At 42.3% G+C, this 20,953-nt stretch overlaps 1 protein-coding gene across 1 annotated transcript in view; it reads right to left on the bottom strand.

The window, feature by feature from the left end:
- The window catches only part of gnai2b (guanine nucleotide binding protein (G protein), alpha inhibiting activity polypeptide 2b), a 46,030-nt gene extending 26,067 nt beyond the window's left edge, over nt 1–19,963 (bottom strand). The window contains exon 1 of the mRNA XM_028999017.1: nt 19,317–19,963. Coding sequence (XP_028854850.1) covers nt 19,317–19,434 — 118 coding nt within the window. The 5' untranslated portion in view covers nt 19,435–19,963. The remainder of the gene's footprint in view (nt 1–19,316) is intronic.
- Between the last annotated feature and the right edge of the window lie 990 nt (nt 19,964–20,953).

Below are 20,953 nucleotides of genomic sequence, written 5' to 3'. Positions count from 1 at the left end.
CTGCTGCACAACTGTTTCTGATCTCAAAATAAAAAAATATTTTGTATTATTTATATGAATCTGTCTATGATGCTTTTTGTTCGCTGAAAGCAGGATTTCTTTTTTAAACATGGCTGTGAATGCGGCAATCCTCACATGTTCAGCGCAGCAGCGTGTAAAAGTGCAGTCAAAATAACGCTGACTTTGTCCGGACGCAAACTACTGACTTACAAACAGGGGGATTTAATAAATACTTATAATACACATCAACCAAACAAAACAGTCCAAATGATCTTTACACAATGATCTTATTAATTTACAAAACAGGTACAAAAGTGTATCGTGTTGGATTTATGTTTCTGGAAAGGAAGGCATCATCTCCAGAATCCCCCAAAGTTTGATTGTTTTGATGCTGGTGGAAAATGCTTAACAATGTCTATGGTTCATAATAATACTGTTTGATTCCGTCAACATGATGTTTAGCTTTTATTTACGGTGAAACATTCGCGGGCTCAGCAGGTGTCATTCAAACCGGTATCCTTCTGAAAGTCACCCCGGTTCACAACTTTGCCCCTTGTTCCCTTATAAATATTACTACATATAAGATCATTTTTCTCAGTATCCAACATAGAAAAAAATGCTAGGAGGTTTATGTCACATGATTCCATCCATGTGACCGAGAGCCACACTGAGATGAGGGAAACGTGACCCCTATAAATGGGCAAGATGGCCACTGCCAGCCGCTCAGTCATTGGCATTCGTCCACCTGACTCGGCTCCTTCTCCGCCTCAAACCCGTAAGAATTATCCTGATCATCTCCTCACCTCTGCACTCTTCCCTCTCATCCTGTCCCTTCCCCAATTCAACCTAAAACGCATCCGTGTGGTGTTGCGGCTCACGCCGGCTCTCGTTCGCATATTAAACCGGAGGAAACTTACCTGCCTCCTTGCGTCCAATCGCACCGGGGTTTCTCGATTCGTCCCACACGCGCTCACGTTCTGGTACTCACGTCCCGCGCTGGTACTCACGGATTAAGACGAGTCCCAGACTAACACAGTTTATTGCGAACTGAAGCTGATGTTCAACCTTTAGCCTTGGACTGCGCTTAATCCCTGACCCTATATGTTTATCAGATGTTAATCCTGGATATTACTTAATAAGGTGGAGTGGACTTGGCTGCTAAATCAGATGTAGATTCTTACTGCATTTTCCATAGGAGAGTTTCGAAGTATAAGCAGTGACTCATAGTTAGCCGACTTTATGGATGTGCCTATAATAAATGTGTGTGTTAAAAGGTTAGATGGATGTGGGTGATCTTGGCAGCACAGTAGACTGTTTCTGAATACAGAGGACTAAGACAGAGAGTGTGTGTGTGTGTGTGTGTGTGTGTGTGTGAGAGAGAGAGAGAAATAGAAATTACCCAGAACCTGCTGACATGCTAAACACCACATTGGAGAGTAACCTGTTCCAAGTATTATTTTATCTGTAGTGGCCAGTCCTGTTTTCCCTTCCTTCCCCTGAGGACGCATGTCTCAGTTTACAGCCAGGCAGAAGGGGGGGGGGATCTTCGGATTTTGGCTCCGGCCGCAGTGGCGGTTTCTGTTTAGATCGATTTGGGTGCTTTTTTGTTACCGAGGTGATTTTACATGAAGCATCCTTATTGCCAAATGTGTGATGAAGATGAACCTATATATGCAGCACCACAGATGAAGTGCTGTAGTTGTAGTGTCCCGTCACACCAACCACCAAAAGTCCAGTGACTAAAATGACCCCTAAGTCACTTGAAAGGGCTCTAATCTGTTATCAGGCAGTTAAGATTAGAGGTCACTTCACATCCTTGGAGAAACTGCAGGCTGCACAAATCCCAGAGTGAAGCCAGCAAGGAGAAAGTAGGTCGGGAATGTCCTGTGGCTTAAGAAAGCAGGTACACTTAAGGAAACGGTTGAAAGGGTAAAAACTGCTAGAGGGATGTGAAAGCGACAGAAAGGGCCACGTACACCCTCGTCCATATACACTCATCTGTTGGTGGTCAGAGTGTGGCGACTGAGCGTTTGAATCACGAGAAAAGTTCGTTCCTGCTGCAGTTTCCAAAACAGCAAAGAACAAAAGCACAATTGCGTAAGGTTGTGTACGGTGATTCAAAACCAACATTCATCAGTTCCTGCCGCTATTTGAGCTCGATGCATATTAACTCAATTTTCACTAAAACGACTGGACGGACTACTACCCCACTTTCACTTCAACTTGGAACCTGGTCTTGTCACTTAGAGAAGCGTTCTGTGTAACTGAAACACCCATTATGCCAGGCAAAAAAATACAAAATAAAAAGCCTAAACGTAATTTTTCTGTGACGTACGCTCAGTTTTGAAGCAGGGGGTCATGCCGACAGATCTCTATTATAAGTACAACTGAAAGGTATGACATTAAATGAAATGTACTGTGATTAACAATCATTTTCAGACTGGAGAGTTGATATGTATTGTGCACAAATCCCTGAGAAATCCACCACACACCACAGGGCGCGTTCGAACAGCATTAAGAGCTTCCAGTAAACCTTGTTTTTTTTTTTGCTCTGCGTGGCTTTTTTTTTTAAGGTAACACCACCCCACCCCCCTTCTCAAATAGGGGGTAAGGCCCAGCAGAGAGAAGCTCTAGGTAATCTGCTACCGCAGATGAATCACCAGCTCCCTCCTCCACCATTCTCACCACCGGCTGCTAAAAAAAAAAAGCTCGCAACACAAGCCCAGAGTTGCAAAAAGGAAAAGAACTCGGATAAACATGGAAAGAAGGAAACGGGGCAGCAGAGAGCGGAGTGGGCTCGTCTCCACATCGTAAACAGCAACATGGTGGCACCATCATGGCCACAATTGTTATGTATTTGTTCTTAAATTATAGTCAATTTATTTGTACAGGTTATTTACATCTTTCAAATTGACTACAGGCACCTTCCATGAAGCTACTAGAACAACCAAAGGTCTAACTAGCTAGTGTAGACCAGCGGAAAATTAAATAGTAAAAGATATTACTATTACATTCATATTGTGCCTGCCGTGTATCACAGTGACAAAACAATCACTTTATAAATCAAATCTCCATCCAGTTCCACAATTGCAATTACGCCAAGCAAGTACCAGTGTTAACAGCCTTTAGAAATTGCACATTTTAGACACTACAGGGCCCCTTTTGTCACACTGACATTTATCTGAAACACAACAGTGGATGGTGAGACGAAGCCCCAGGGGTTGTGAAACTTCAAGTGCTTCCATGTCTCAATTCTTTTCATTTCAGATTCCCTTTGAATGCCTTTTAATCATCCACTGACCTTGACAGGCATATCTGATCCACTCATCCCTGTCAGAACTCATTCATATTACAGGTAGCACGCACCTCACTGCTCAGCCAGGAATACATGGCAGCAAAAAATATTCTACATCAATAATAGTAACAATAAGAAAAAAAAAAGTAATATTATTCCTGGGTATGAAATATTTTCGAGGCGAGCCCTTGTCCTAGAATAGATGTAGAACACAATTGAATCACAGTTTCGCCACAGATAAATACCAGATTTGGCAGAAAGGCTAAGATGCCTTTATCTCTAAAGGCCTAGCAGTTAAGGAAGCGGCCCCGTAATCAGAAGGTTGCCGGTTCGAATCCGGGCCCGCCAAGGTACCACTGAGGTGCCACTGAGCAAAGCACCGTCCCCACACACTGCTCCCCGGGCGCCTGTCATGGCCGCCCACTGCTCATTCAGGGTGAAGGGTGGTAGTAGCCTTGTGGGTAACACACTCGCCTATGAACCAGAAGACCCGGGTTCGAATCCCGCTTACTACCATTGTGTACCTGAGCAAGACACTTAACCCTAAGTTGCTCCAGGGAGACTGTCCCTGTAACTACTGATTGTAAGTTGCTCTGGATAAGGGCGTCTGATAAATGCTGTAATGATGGGATAAATGCAGAGGACAAATTTCACTGTGTGCACCATGTGCTGTGCTGCTGTGTATCACATGTGACAATCACTTCACTTTCACTTTACTTTAACATGTTGCTCACCCCACAAATCACAAGGCATTGTATACATGAACATGATTATACAACTAACATATTATTTAAAATGTATGTCTTAAAATTTACTTTCATTTTCCCATTCAAAACTACACTCCAAATAGAATTCCAATGATGCATTTTTTTTTATTTCTAACAAACTCAAAAACAGAGTAGGAATATTGGATCGTATCAGTTATGTAATAACAAGAAAGGCACAGACAATACGATGAGGCTGTCAGCTGTTTGGCGCTATTGTATACGCGGTGTTTCAACATCATAAAACGTTAACATGAGTGTTAGAAATCGTAGAAATTGTGTTCCTAAGCGTGCAAGTCTGTGCATGAGTAGATTCAACCGAATTTGACGGGCCAATTTAACATCGCAGCAGATACCTGGGGTATGCAGCAGATCGGCTTATCATAAGAGCTTTCCAGGGGACTGTATGTTGGTGAATTCGCACCAAAAATGGTAACAACCAGTCAGATCCTAAAACTCACATTGAAATCAATTTCAAGGCTTTGGTTTCTTGGACAAACTTTCATTGAACAGTTGAAAACGTGACAGTTCACTGCTGATAACTGTTGGTTAATTCGGAAGAGAAACCACACAAGAAACCACACAAGTTTTCCTGTTTTGCCAACAGGAAGCTTGAAACACTTTGAAACATGTCATGCAAACAGCGAGAGAGCTGTGTGCATGCCACTTTCTGAGCGTAAACCTGTAAATAATTCGATGAAATCCCCTCTGATTGGGAATGGTAGTGACTTTGCACCGGCTACAGACCCGAGTCAGCCACCAGCAGGTGCAGACGTCCGATAAAATCTGGCCCCTGCTATTTCCCTCGGATCTGTCACTTGTCCCCTCCAGCATGGGAGAGTGAGGCACAAATAATGAGGAGATCTGTCGGGCAGCTGGGACTACATCAGCAAAGAATCTACTGTTCTCACACACACACACACACACACACACACACACACACTCACTTCCTGTCAAATGCCCAGCGACCAGTAACTGTGATTCTGCACTTCACACGTGACGTCAATCAATCACAGTGTCACACCGATGCAGACAGCAGATGTCGAGAACCCAGCAGAGACTCCCTGTACTGTTAGAATCATTTCTATTCAGGTCTATAAACTGATTTTTTTATTCCAGAATTTACTAAAACTGTAAATTAGTATCCACATGTTCCAGGGTTTAATGTAAATAAATAGGTATTCATAAGAACACAGTTCTTCTTTGTTCAGAAAGAGTATATGTAGGTAAGTGAAGGCCTAGCGGTTAAGGAAGCGGCCCCGTATTGTCCCCACACACTGATCCCCGGGCGCCTGTCACGGCTGCCCACTGCTCACCAAGGGCAATGGTAAATTAAAGACAACACATTTCGTTGTGTCACCGTGTACGGTGCTGCAGTGTTTTACAATGATAATCACTTTACTTTCACTTTGAGAAAAAAACCCACTAATTACTTAAGCCTAATTAAGCTTTTTTACATTTACGGCATTTATCAGACGCCCTTATCCAGAGCGACTTACAACCAGTAGTTACAGGGACAGTGTCTTGCTCATGGTCACGATGGTAGTAAGTGCGATTTGAACCTGGGTCTTGTGGTTTATAAGCGAGTGTGTTACCCACTAGGCTACTACCACCATGGTTAATGGTAAAATGAACATTGGTCAGTTATATTGTTAATTGCAATTATTTGCATGCCAAGTGCAAAATGTCATGGCATTGGCAGCATGGAGCCATTTTGAAGGTGTTCTGTTCATGTTGATGGTGACAGTGTCAGAACTGTAGAGGAAGTCCTGCTTCCTCAGCTGAGCCCACTCCGCACTCCTGTGTGTCTCCATGGCTACTCGGCCACAGAATGCCACTCTGCCCAATGAGGCGTGAGAGAGAGAGAGAGAGCTTACATAACACATACATGTATTCAAATGCACACATACACACACACAGAAAGCTTGTGAACTAGATCCAATTATCAAAGGTAAAAAAAAAATGTCAATTCGTTACCAATCGACAGTCATTAATGGACTCACAGGTAAAACCACGTCTCTCACCAAAGACCGACAGAACCAACAAGACAAGAGCGAACATACAAAATCACACACACACACTGAGAAAAGTAGTAATGATCGATGATCTACATCAGACAGGCCAGCTTAATGGTGCTGAATAAAATCGATACAGCGCACAGTGTAAAGGGAATCCATACGGTGCACAAATATGCGCTCTGGGGGGTCTGGGATGTCTTGTGCCCTCCCGGGTGTTAAAATCCCAGAACCACAGCTCCCTGTCTGACTTTCTAGCGGAGGATGCGGAAAGACGGCGCCAGCTGCCGCGCGATTCACGGATCTTTTTATTATTTACACGCGCCGCTTGGTGGGTGGAAATGACATTACTGACTCCTTTGACCAACCCCCCTTAAAAAAAAATGTATTAAGCAGTCAGTGCAGACTGCGAATGCCAATCACCCACCAGACACAGCGGAATTACTTATCTCCGGCTGAAAAGCATGAAATGAGCCCCAGTGTCAATTTGGCCCCGACGTGGCCCTCGGCTTAACGAGTTTAGCGCACGCCGTTGTTCGGGTGCGGCCGACTCATTACTGCAGGAGTAGGTGAAATGTTCCGCTGGCACACGCGACTCCTTGAATTCGTGTATAATCAGCTTCTCCTTGCAGTGGCCTTTGGCCAACAGGAAGTGTGCACTTTCAGGCAAGTGGGGGGGATGAGAAGAAGATCGAAAGCACTTCTCTTTTGTACACGGACAGCATGTTTCACAGCAAACTGGCATGAAAGTGAAGGTTTTTGTCATTGTGAAACACTGCAGCACAGAGCACGGTGACACAAAGAAATGTGTCCTCTGCTTTAAACAATCACACTTTTAACCATCATGCCTGCAGCCATGACAGTATGTGGGGATGGTGATTTGCTCAGTGGCAGGTCGGGATTCGAACCCACAACCTTCTGATTATATAGTTATATAAGTTACGTTTAGTATTTGATCTAATGAACACTGAATTACTGTCAAAAACATGAAACTATATATATATATATATATATATATATATTATAACAAAGCAGACTATATATTCACATATTTCATAACAGGGGGTGACATAAGCAACAAAAAATCCCTAGGTTTCAACAACAAAAAATCTTTTTAAAATTAGCATTACTGTACATGTTTTACATGTTGCTGTTGGTTGTTGTCTGTCAGGCCAACAGCCAATCGCTATAGCCAAAAAATAACAAATCTACTTATTTATGAATAACAAATAACCACATATCAATATATACAGTTCCTTAATCTTATACTGCATGGAACGGCAATAGTGCCACAAATCAGGAAAAACTCAGGAATGTAAGAATAATATGTATTAAGAGAGCCATGGCAGTGTCTGTTTGCCGGGTTTCAAACTCATCCTTGATACTCGTAATGGTGGGAATAGTGATTATTTCTTGGACAAGACACCTTGATCAACCCCGCTGAAAAAACTGGTCCTGCTGACGCCACTGCCAGCAGCCCCAATTAAGGTCACGGCCGGGAACCTTGGAGTGCCATTGACTTTTTTAAACTGTAAAGCGACTGAACCGTAAAGGCCCTCCAAGCATGGGGTCTTTGATGTACAACCTCTTCCCTTTCCCCTCCCATTCACAGCCACCAGTCAAGAGCTCTAATCAGGGACGGAGTTAAAATTTTTTTGTTTTTTTTTTTACATTTCTGAGCCTGCGCTTCAAAGGGCACTCCAGCAGAGGCTTGTGGAAGCCCTCCAGCGAACGGCCCTTTACCCTCCTGTAGAGACTGGCAGGCGTTAAGTGATCGTTTTGAGCCAGGCCACTGGCTTAAATATTGACGGGAGAGAAAGTGTCTGGATTATTTAAGAAACAAATTCGTTTATTCATAATCGACTGAGAAATGTACACAAAATTCTGAATACCCAAGCCCACATAATTAGATAACTTTTTGAAAAGCAACCTCCAACTGTTTAGGTCATAATGTGAACATGTGACTGTCCATCACACAGATGAAGGGAGACATCTGAGGATCCGATCCTGAATAGGATCAGTTCACTGGCGGTTCAGTGGAACCTCAGTTCACTGGCGGTTCAGTGGAACCTCAGTTCACTGGCGGTTCAGTGGAACCTCAGTTCACTGGCGGTTCAGTGGCGATTTTGGGATCCAATCGTTTCAACAGGCAAGTGGGCTACATTAATAATGAAGGACAAAAATCAAAACAGGTTAGAGAGGAGAGAGGTTGTGTCTCGACAAAGTGCTGCTCTGCCTTCCTCGGCGCCCCCTCTACCAGAGTAAATCAAATGACGCTGTGGACAGTTTACAGTAAAGAGCGAATTGGGCCATTAGGTGGCAAATCATCCACTTCTGAGAGGCATGTGTTCAGATTAATGGATCAATTTGCATAAACAGCAAAATGTACAAGACCCAAGTCTATAAAACTCACACATTGTCCACACGAGAGCTCAGTTAATGCAATGATGGATGGCACAGGGGCAAGTGTCTAAATTAGTCCTTTTGGGCGTACAAAGCAACACGAAGAGATTAAAGGGAACATACGAGGTAACGGGATACAAAATATGGTCCAAATAACCAATTATGCACCCCAAATATTATGCACAATTTGGGTCTTGGTGTCACAGTTTCAGAATAACACATATTTATTCACCGCCACACAAATCACCAGTTTTAACAGCAAAACATCCCTTTGATAATAATAAAAATGAAGGCCGTCAACATTAACTGAGCAGCATTCAATCATTGTTTCTCACTACAATAACTCCATGACTCAATTTACAGTGAATTTAATTAAAATATTTTTGCAATAGTATTACAAGGACAGAATTACTGAATGAACCATTCACTCACTTTGCATAAGACCTTAGTCCTAGTCAGCATCACGGCTGCGGGAGCCCACACTGGGTGCAGGGTGGGAATTCACCCAGTTCGGGATATGTTGCAAAAGCCGATTCAATTATTACTATGTCAGAGATTGGATTCGTTATCTTGATGCATTCCACAAGTTACTTCACATTCATTTTTTCAAATACGTCAGTGAGAGGAGAGTCACACAGTTTGGCTTTCCATAACACAGACGTCTAAACCTGGCCTGCTGTTCGTGGCATGAGGTGAGCGTCCATGTGGTGCTCAGATCAGGCAGCCACAGTCCCTACTGGCACTGCTTTTTAAGTCAAATTTTTATGCTGCTGCCAGAAAATCACCAAGCAACGTCACTATGATGTAATCGATTATGTTGCATCAATGCAGAATCGTCCGCGTCCGCATCATGATGCATTGAATATGAGATTAATTTCAGCACCCCTAGTGGGTTGGCCGTGAAACAATGCCGGATCTACACTGAAACCCACACCAGAACACTTTTTTTTTTTTTACTACAGCCTGTCCATGTAAATGTGTTTACCCAGACACGCTCACACGCATGTTCGGCAGGACACTGAAGGAGCAGAAATCTAATTACAAATTCTTAAATTCTAAAAAGAAATCCACAGCAGCATGGTCTGGGAGCGGTGAATGAAAAAATATGCTTTCACGAAATTCCACAGATATGCAGCAGAACCTTATGGTGAATGTGAAGGTCAAACCGAGATTTGAGTGGAGAGGTGGACAGGTTTGCCCCGTGGGTTGGGATTAAAATAATCTGCAATGTGGGTCACACAGTCGCATCAAAATTGGTAAAGAAAATTCCTTTCCGGTTCGGTCTCATACCGTTTTAATCATCACCATCATGGCTGATCCTAGATCAGTGATTCTAAATGGCATCTTTCCTTCATTCGCTACTGGTAGTAGCCTAGTGGGTAACACACTCGCCTATGAACCAGAAGACCCAGGTTCAAATCCCACTTACTACCATTGTGTCCCTGAGCAAGACACTTAACCCTAAATTGTTCCAGGGGGGGACTGTCCCTGTAACTACTGATTGTAAGTCGCTCTGGATAAGGGCGTCTGATAAATGCTGTAAATGTAAATGTAAATGTCTAAAAGCACAAAGTTGATCTTAGAATTGAAATGGTTTTAGAATGCGGACGGTACCACAGTCCGCATTACCAAGAAGAAGCCAAAAAAAACCCAAGATCTCTGCTTGGTTGGAACCTTTGTTTTTGACCGTTCTAGCTCAGAAAAACGTTGTTTGTGTTTAGTTAACAGGTATGCAAGACCAGGCCGCTCCAGTGTATCTTATCTTTGCGTTGTGTGAGGTGATGCGGTCAGACTAAACCAAAGCTCCGCCTACTCCGCCACGGCAGTGGAAACGAGGGAACGAGGCAGTGCTGTGTTCACAACTGAGTCCAGTGAACAAACAGAATAGCATCGGTAGTGTGTAGAGCTGAAGGTGCCATTGGTCCTGAGTGTGTGTCACCCTGTCACCCTACACAGACGCTCCATCAGATGCTACCCACCGCTCGATATAAAGTTGGGCAAGCTGCAGACGACCAGTGATGGCCAGATGCCATGTCGGTGTGAGCATGTCACGTTTGTGTGCTGATTTATTTATTTATTAGGTTTTTTTTAAGTGTGTGTGTGTGTGTGTGTGTGTGTGTGTTTCTCCACCCCCTCCCTGAAATTAGGGTTGTCAGCGCAGCTCTGTGGAGGCCCACGCCTGTCTCAGTGCAGCAGCTCAGCCGTCAGTCTCTGCCAGTTACCACATTTCCACCACATCTACCTCCATCAGTCACTCAGGCGCACACTGCAGCGCGACTTGTTTTCGACCTTCCCACTGCTCCTCTGCCGCGTTCCCTCCACGGCTTTCCTGTAGCTGCCTGCATCAGATTCAAAATACTGATGAAAGTGAAGAAGTGAAAGTGAAGTGATTGTCATTGTGAAACACAACAGAGCACTCGGTGACACAACAAAATGTGTCCTCTGCATTTAACCATCACCCTGAGTGAGCAGTGGGCAGCCATGACAGGCGCCCGGGGAGCAGTGTGTGGGGACGGTGCTTTACTCAGTGGCACCTTGGCGATTCGAACCAGCAACCTTCGGATTACGGGAAGGTTACCCGCTGGGCCACCACTGCCTACAAAGACAAGGAAGGGTCACACCTTCCTACATCAGATCTCTCATCACTCTGCACCTCGATATCTCCGATCCTCCAGCACCGCTCCACTGGTACCACCATCTCTCATTCGTCCAGACGCTTCTCTGTCTTGGACACCAGGTGGTGGAATGAACAGCTTCAAATGCAGAAACCTTCCTGTTTAGAAACTATCTGGACTAAAAAAAGCTCTTACGTACACTTTCAATATTTAAAAAAAAAAAAGTTGGGTTCTAAGTTGTTAAGCGAACGGTGTCTACAGATCGGCTCCTATAGTCAACCAAACGAGGGATTTCAATGATTTATATTTAAAGCACTTATGTAAGTCGCTCTGGATAAGAGCGTTTGCCAAATGCTGTAAATGTAAATGCAGACACACACTCACACACACGCTAAAGCTGCACAAGCTGCACAGCACTGTACACAAGCAGAACCAGACTACAGAACCATAAAAGTGCATTATTGGATCACCCACTTGAGTGTCAGAACCATGTAATTATATGCTAAACATTACATTAAATTAATACACAATTGCCTTATGTCTATAAGTAGAAATTTTATCACTGTTTGATGGATTACAATCAGACAAATGTGGACATGTTGTCAAAGGGTAAGGCCTGTAACCCTCACCCAGCCACATGATTGGTTCAGAGCAGGGCATACTCTGATTATGATTGGCTTTTGCAATTGACTGTAAAAAGTTCTGTGGATTTAACTCTGCACACAAGCGCTCTTCATTGAAAATGTTGCTGATTATCACTGTAAGTAATCGTACGCCATTTAGGGCCTGTAATCCCAGGCAATTGGCTAAAATTACGGTAAAATCATGTGAGCATTGTAAAAGAACCTTGCCCCGCCCCGCTGTTTCTGTGATGATGACAGTGGGTCTGGCTTTGGGCTTACAGTAATCCTTTTTCTTTCCTGGAATTGTTACTTGTGGACATACCCTGCCGCTTTTCCTGAACTCGGCCACACTGAGCTGAATTGCAGTTTTCCGTGTGGGGAACGACTGCCAGAAGTACCGCCTGCATTGTGCGAGACATGTCTGCCCACCCTCTGCTTGTCATCTCTGTCTAATAATGTGTGATGATGAGAGAGGGTCTCAGTAAAGCACTAGAATGGCGTACAGTGATTCTCTGAGCCCAGTTAATAAGAACAAATGAAAGTGTCGCACATCCAACGACGTTCATCCTGAACTTATTAACCCACACGCACGTTGAATCAGACATTTTTACATCTGAACAGCTTTCTGAGACCGCAGACATCTACATCAAGACAACAGACACATTCCAGCTGATCTTAGGCAGGTCTGGGCATGAAAGGGAATATAAGACATCACACCACACATTTGAGTTAAAAATGGATCGTATGGTCTACTATGAGGAAATAAATTATGAAAGTTGAACACAAATACGGGAAGTGATTTAGATTCACAAAGTGGCAAGGTTTCCATCAAATCAAGCTGTGGAGTGGCATGTGGAGGTCTTTGAGGTCAAAACTGCCATTTGCCCATTCCTGTCTAGCACTGTTCAGTCACCATTTACATTTACATTTACAGTATTTATCAGACGCCCTTATCCAGAGCGACTTACAATCAGTAGTTACAGGGACAGTCTCCCTGGAGCAATTTAGGGTTAAGTGTCTTGCTCAGGGACACAATGGTAGTAAGTGGGATTCGAACCCGGGTCTTCTGGTTCATAGGCGAGTGTGTTACCCACTAGGCTACTACCACCCTACTCACCACACATCACATGTTCATTAACGCATAAGGTTGACTGTCCATCGGGGAACCGAATATCATTTTGGTTGTGCTTAAACTTAGTATTCTGTTATAAGCACATGTCTGGATGACAGACCATGATGTCATATCTTTCATCATCTACAACTTATTGTAGATGATGATGTTATTAATGTTATTAATGTAAACAGTGCAATCAAGTGATTCATCCCTCCGTCCTATTCCAATTCCAGTAAAACCACTGTGGTAAAATCTTCAGCCTATGTCTGTTAGAAGCCTGAGCTGCACACGATTCATCACACCAGTCCCTCAGTCCACTGGATTCAGGACACAGAGTCCACAGATCCAGAAGTCCAGAGAGCTTCACTGTCAAGTATGAACATGATGGCCACGTGTGCAGGAGGTTTTTTTTTTTCCCGCACTGAGAGCATTTTGTTTAGTCTTCCCACACACTGAGCTGGCAGCGAAGAAACACTTACTGGACAGCTACAGTGGGCATGTGGCTGACGGGGTGACGAAAAAAGCTGCTGCAGTTCTGTGGTATCGGCATCCCTCACAGTGGTGCCACAGAAGGTTTGCATGTGTAATTAAAAGTCCAGAAAGGCACAATGTATCATATAATAAACTCTAGATGTTGTTCATTACCCAATAAATCCCAAGGATTTAATTTAATTAATTTAAAACTATTAAAAACGTGTTTCTTACCAACACATTTCAGTTTTTCATGGAGAAGTCTTTGAGTGACGGAAGTGTTGGTGATAAAATTTTGGGGCTGGCTGGATTGCTTCCTCCACCATCACAATGACACCATTTGACTTTTCAGAACAGTCACTTTGTTACCGTGGTTAAACATATTGAACAGTATCTACAATATACTATAATATTGTATCATGTGATTCTGGCCTAATAATCCAGAGTGCATCAGAATGCAATATTCATTATAGCCAATGAATTGCTATAAAAAAATTCACAGTGAAAAGTAAAGATGTGATCAACATGCAGCGCACATCCAGCTACACATGCAATACCTTTAGTGCATTTACATTAAAATCCACAACTTTTTAAATGTGACAATCTGACAGCCATTGGACAAGTTCAGCTTTGAATACTCATATATTATTTGTAATTACAAAGTCGATAAAACAATCCTGAAAATATATGTAATTCACATGTCTTTTATGTCTTTTCACCCATACAAAAGGTCTGATTGTGGAACATTTTCATGCTTGTAACTACTGTGCTGGTCCTATTGTTTTAGCTGGTTTACAGAGTAAGAGCTCTTCTGTCAAGAGTACTGTTGGGTTTTTGCACGATTAGAGATTGCTCTTGAAGACCCATTTAAGACAATCTTACACAATTACACAGCATCTACAGGAAAGTCATTAACACTTCAGCACTATTCGGAAAGATTTACATTATTTGATCATAACTGCTTATGATCCTAAGAAGTACAATTTAAAATTACCATTGTTTCAGTGCAATGTGCAGTACAAAATTATTCAACAAAATTATTCTTCCAATCAAAACTATGTTCCTATTAGTGCTGCACGATTAATCTAATCGCAATCGTAATCGCGATGTCAGTCTGTGCGATTACATGAACGCAAAAAGATGCGATTTAAATGATTAGTACATGGATTGGATCGGCAACATATCCGATCCATTCTCTCATTCTCTCCAAGTTTGCGAGTCTCACTTCAGTCGGATGTGACGTATTTGGTCACATGACTTTCGATTCTGAGACATATGGTTAGACGCCGCATGATGCGCTGCATCGTACGTCAACGTCGCCGCCATATTGCGAGAGGCTCTGCTGTGGTGTGAAGCATATACACGTCTATGGAGAGAAGTGCATAAAAATGCCTCACTCTTGTGCTGCTTGGGGCTGTACAAACCGCTGTATGCTCCAAACCAGGGATTACATTTCATAGGTAAGGCTGGACAATTGTTTTTAATATATTTGGCCATTATAAAATCCCCGTTTTATAAGTCTTAACCTTAGCTAAGATAGGCTAAGCTAGCGAAGCTATGCATTCCTGTGTTCAAGTCAGCCTCCAAACAACGTTTTGGCTAAACGTAGGCATTAACTATTTAGACTGTTCTTAGCTGTTTAGTTAACTTTTCTCAAACTTTGAAGGTTTCCTAAAGAAATTAACCTCTGTTTACAAATCTTAACCTTAGCTAAGCTAGCAAAGCTATGCATCCCTGAGTTCAAGTCAGCCTCCAAACAACGTTTTGGTTAAACATAAGAACTATAATATGGGATTTTATAATGGCCAAATATAATCAAAACAGTTGTTTAGCCTTACCAGGGTTTGTCGTTCAACAGTAATGTAAAAGAGTTTTTTGTGATTTATTTAATTTTGTAGAATATTGTATTTTGAAAGCACTGGGCATTTCAGGTTATGAGTAGTTTGTATGTTTATCATATCGCAATCGCATATCGCAATATTGATCTCAATAATCGCAATATGTCTTTTTCCCCAAATCGTGCAGGCCTAGTTCCTATGATTCTTAAGGTATTTGTTTTTCTCTCTCGCCATCATGGCACTATTACAAATATGTCTTTTTTGTGTTTTAGAGAGAAACTTTGTAAGACATAATATTTGTGTGTTACACTCAACAGTTTGATATATTTCCTGATTTAAGTTCACAATACTGCAGACAAATTATGAATGAAAATGTTCATAAACTGGGCAGAATAACATTTCTGGGCAGAAAAACATCTTATGGAAACAAAAATCGCATTTTATAACAAAAATACATTTAAAATTTGTTAAATTCAATTAGAATAAAATCCTAACCATAACCGTAAATGCACTAAAGGTATTGCGTGTGTAGCTGGATGTGCGCTGCATGTTGATCACATCTTTACTTTTCACTGTGAATTTTTTTATAGCAATTCATTGCCTATAATGGGTTGAACCAAAATGCTAAAAAAAAATCTGTAATTAGTTTTTAAGATGGGTACTCAGATAATGTGGAATATAATTTAATTTCAATGTATTTTAAAAAATTTAAACATGGTTACCTCTTGCAATGTAAAATTTCAATGAAATTCAAAGCAAATTATTATCATAACCCAGACATTCAAAGTTCACTTTATATTTGTTATATTGAATGTGCATCAGGCTTAAGTAAAAGTGAAGTGATTGTCATTGTGATACACTGCAGCACAGCACATGGTGACACAACGAAATGTGTCCTCTGCTTTTAACCATCACCCTTAGTGAGCAGTGGGCAGCCAGGACAGGCACCCGGGGAGCAGTGTATGGGGATGGTACCTCAGTGGCACCTTGACAGTTCTGAATTCAAACTGGCAACCTTCTGATTACTTAACCGCTTTCTTAACCACTAGGCCACCACTTCCCAGGCTTAATTACAATATTCATACAATGTACCATATTTTAACTCTTAGTACTGGCTATCATATGTTAAACTTAACAGCACTCATGTAGCTTTTAGACCAAGATGGTGTGATGCACAGGACGTGATGCAACGCTAGTTATGGGTATAAAGTAACTTGTGTTATCAAAATGCATCACGAAGAGAATAGGGCAATGGCTATAGAACATCCCACACAAATATAAGCATTTATATATATAATCAAGAGAGTAATGGTCTTCATAGGCATATTCATAGGCATATACAATTCTCAAATGAAGTTTTGTTGTGGAATTTGCCTCAAGCAAGATGATTTAGAGAGATATTTTGAGGAAATATCTCTTTGTGCACATGGTTCAGATCAATCATTTCTTTATGGTTCTTCGTATTTGGTGTCCTTGGTTAAACTTTGCCTCCTCTCTGTCAACAACAAATGATGAATGGTGATAAATGATGATTATGGAACTCATAAATCTAAATATGTGGCACAGTAATATACAACATGATGCATTGTTTTGTTTACTGATCATACAAATCATGTTTAATCATGTAGTCCTTTTATCAAAATCAGCATGATCATCATTTGGTCAAATCAGAATATGGACGCATTTGATTGGAAGTGAGGGTGTGGAAAGCCATGTTCTTTACAAATTGTAGCCTTCAGTGAAAATGTCCATTCAAGCATGCAGTCCAGTGCCACATGAACGTGAAAATGGAGCGGCTGGACAAAGAGTGAACTTCCACTTTCATGCTCACATTAGGCCTTGCGCTAAAAGCATGAGTTTGAGTGCATCATGACCACACATTTGTACACAGGAGATGTTTCCCATGAAATTACATAACAACCATTTTTTTATATTATGGGTCTTGGCAGCAACATACGATACACGTCCACTCAACTGAACATTTTTATCTCTCATATGTTTTCAGAAAGAAAATATATTCAAATATTATATAGCTCACTAAAATATGATTTATTTTTTATCTGTCCTTCAACCTTCAGCTTCAAATGCAATTCTACTCATGATTTAATAACAACAATAAACCAGTGTATCAACAATCAGAGCACAAACCTCATACTTTTTGTGTTCAGATTCTTGTAAATGTAAAAATAAATGTAAATTCATTGCCACAGCAGCCACAAGAATGTAGACAGGATCTAGGGAATGTTCTCAGGCCACAAAAATGGGGAGAATAATTCACACAGCTCTAAACGTTGAACAGCATTTGTGCAAGCTTCTAATGCAAATGGTGTGTGTGTGTGTGTGTTTATATATATATAAACACACACACACACACACACACCATTTGCATTAGAAGCTTGCACAAATATATATATATTTTACACACACACTGCAGTACCATTTTGGGCCATAGTGAGTCACTCAGTACATTTACACCACATTCGAAATATCTAATTATTTCGATTTTTTAAATAAGAGGAATTAACTGATGTCATTCTAAACTAAACTTGTCACACAATTCCTTCTCCAGACCATGAGTAACAGAGATGGTTGCACATTTGGAAAAAAAGTAAAGCACACAACTCTGTAAAGCTGTTCAATTCACCACTCGACGTGGCTCCAATTGATCTCTTGAAAAAGTGCAATACTAAGAAGCTGTAAGGTTCCATATTGCCACCTATGTAGTGGATTCTGACATACTTCTGTCAATAGGCAGCGGTTCGACTACACTGTCACACAAAGTTTGTTTTCAGTCGAACATGAGGTGCATTCTGTCTAGGATAGAGCCTTAGTTATATTTGTGAATGTGAATGTCCTGTATAGCCAACATTCCCACTTTCAAATGAATTTGTAATTCAACCATTACAAATTAAAATGCAGTTTGACATTTATCATTCATAGGAGGACTTATGCAGAACTTCAATGAGGTGAAGCCAAAGGGTGGAAATAATCTACAACCTGGGCACAGAATTAGCGTGGATATTAATTATCCCATTGTGTAGGTGTGTGTGTGTCTGTGTGTGTGTGTGTGGTATATAAAGCTGCCTAAACTACTCAGCATGCTAAAACCATGTTCATTTACTCAGTTAATTAAATAAGTTCATGAAACCCTTAATCATCATCCCTGCTATACACGAATCTGCAGTATTACATGTGCAGGATTCCTGGGGATCTAACTGTCACACTAACTGTCATGTTGAGGCACGTGTGCCGCAATCCTGGAATTCAAACACTACCGTGCAGGCTGTTACTTTCACTGAGGCGAAGAATTTGAAACCTGCCACCTGACTCTATCCCCCAGCGAATATGAAAACGTGTCCCCAAATCAAAGCAATTCCCCTGGATTGTATACTGTGTGTGACAAGAGTGTTATAGGCCAGTGTCCTGCGATGACTAATAAAATATTAACAAAATAATGACAAATGAAGCACCAACAGTGTATCAGAAAGGTATTTGTCATAAAAATGTGTGTGTGAGTGTGTGTGTGGTGAGTGGGTATTCTATGTATATGTGAGTGTGTGTAAGTGTGTGTGTGTATGTGTGTTGTGTGAGTGTATGAAGTGTATGTGTTGTGTGAGTGTGTTGTGTATGTGTGAGTGTGTGTGAGCTGTATGCGTAAGTGTGTATGTGTGTTGTGTGAGTGTGTGTTGTGTATGTGTGAGTGTGAGTGTGTGTTGTGTATGTGTGAGTGTGTGTGTTGTGTTGTGTGAGTTGTGTGTGAGTGTGTTGTGTATGTGTGTTGTGTGAGTGTGTAGGGTGTTGTGTGAGTGTTGGGTGTTTTGTGACTGTGTTGTGTGAGTGTGTGTTGTGGTGTGTGTTGTGTGATGTTGTGTTGTGTGTATGTGTGAGTGTGTGTGTTGTGTATGTGTGTGTGTTGTGTATGTGTGAGTGTGTGTTGTGTATGTGTGTGTGTGTGTTGTGTATGTGTGAGTGTGTGTATGTGTGAGTGTATGTATGAGTGTGTGTTGTGTATGTGTGTATGTGTGAGTGTGTGTGTGTATGTGTGAGTGTGTGTGTGTGTGTGTGTGTATGTGTGTTGTGTGTGTGTATTGGTGTGTGTTGTGTATGTGTGTTGTGTGTATGTGTGTGTGTGTGTTGTGTGTGACAGCAGGACAGCTGTATTAAAATACCCGCCTTACCCAGCAGGAGCAGCTTGACCTCCCGCGCTGCCTTCTCTCCGTCCTCTCGGAGGTTTTTGTCGATAATTTTGGACCGCTCGGCGGCCGCTTTATCCTCGGCGCTCACCGTACAGCCCATGGTTTACAAAAACGCGCACCTGCGATTTGCGCAATTTATTAGAAAAACAGCGCGTAGCTGACAGCGTCCGCTGTGGAGGCCGGTGCGACTTCTGCTTCTTTTCTTCCTCAAGTTGAAGGTACCGGAGCAAAAATCCCAGCGGGGAAATCCCTGCAATCCCGTCGGGTCGCCGCGGACTTCACTGATCCATCAGTCAGCTGTCACCACGGGGCGAAGGCGGCGGTTAAATACAAAAAAATGTCACTTCACGCTCGCGCCGTCCCGCGTCGGTCGGCCGATCAAAATCCGCACATCGATCCCGCTCGCGCGCGGTCTGATCGCGTTCCCGAGATTAAAACGAGGCGCGCATCGTCAGCGCGTTCGGGCAGATGCGGAGGCGTGTGGGTCTCGGCGGGTCTGCCTGGCTGCGGGTCTCGGCGGGTCTGTCTGTCTCTCTCGCTGTCTCTCTGTCTGTCTCTCTGTCTGTCTCTCTGTCTGTCTGCAGCTGCGGACACGCCCCTCTCTCCCTCGTTCCGCGGTGCAGAAGTTGGGCGGAATGAACGGCGGAAAATGCACAAGCGCGCGTCGATTACCTCCGATGCTGGGGAATTATGGGAAATTGAGTTTTTTTTTTTAACCTGTGAGGGTCGACTAGCAGTTTAACTCTTGCTCAGAGGGAGACAAGTCATTTAGTAGTAGCCTAGTGGGTAACACACTCGCCTGTGAACCAGAAGACCCAGGTTCAAATCCCACTTACTACCATTGTGTCCCTGAGCAAGTGTCTCCGAGGGGGACAGTCCCTGTAACTACGATTTGTAAGTCGCTCTGGATAAGGGCGTCTGATTAATGCTGTAAATGTAATTGTACCGTGGGTGCAGAAAGAATTCAGATCCCCTTAAAAATGTACATTTCTTTAAGCAAATTTTTTATTTAGCCTGTTTTAGTTTTACCTAAAAATCAGTTGCCCACAAACACATACCAGATCAAGAATAGTCCCATAGAAATGTAGACTGAGGTGAGATGATTTCTTTCCCTGAAAGTCTGTAATTATTACCAGTCTAATAGTCTAATTGAAGCTACGTGGACAATGTGTCTGTGGCGCCCCCGTGCGACCCACGCAAACCTCATTCAGTCTCTGGACATTGATCTAATGTTTGCTTCACTAGTTTTGGTGATTACGGTCTCCCATAGTAAAAATATGAGACAGCTAAACGGTAGATGAAAAAAACAACATTAAAATGTCGGTTTTATTAGTATTGTGTCTTACAAACACAATTCAATCAGTAGATACAGGGACACAATGGAATTATGATTAATAGTTATGCATGGTACCCACTACTACCACCCTTGTTGTTGGACTGTGTGCATCCTAGACATGAGGCCCCTGGGGAAGTGGTGGCCTAGCGGGTGAGGAAGCGACCCCACCAGGCTATCGTTGTCCAGGTTTGTCAACGGCATTTACATAATTTTTTTGGGTCATTATTAATTGAGCCAGCTTATTAAAATTCCAAATTATTATTTAGCATATACAATGTATTAA

The sequence above is a fragment of the Denticeps clupeoides genome, chromosome 12, assembly GCF_900700375.1.
Source record: "Denticeps clupeoides chromosome 12, fDenClu1.1, whole genome shotgun sequence".
NCBI lineage: Eukaryota > Metazoa > Chordata > Actinopteri > Clupeiformes > Denticipitidae > Denticeps > Denticeps clupeoides.
This window is presented reverse-complemented; position numbering and strand designations above follow the sequence as displayed.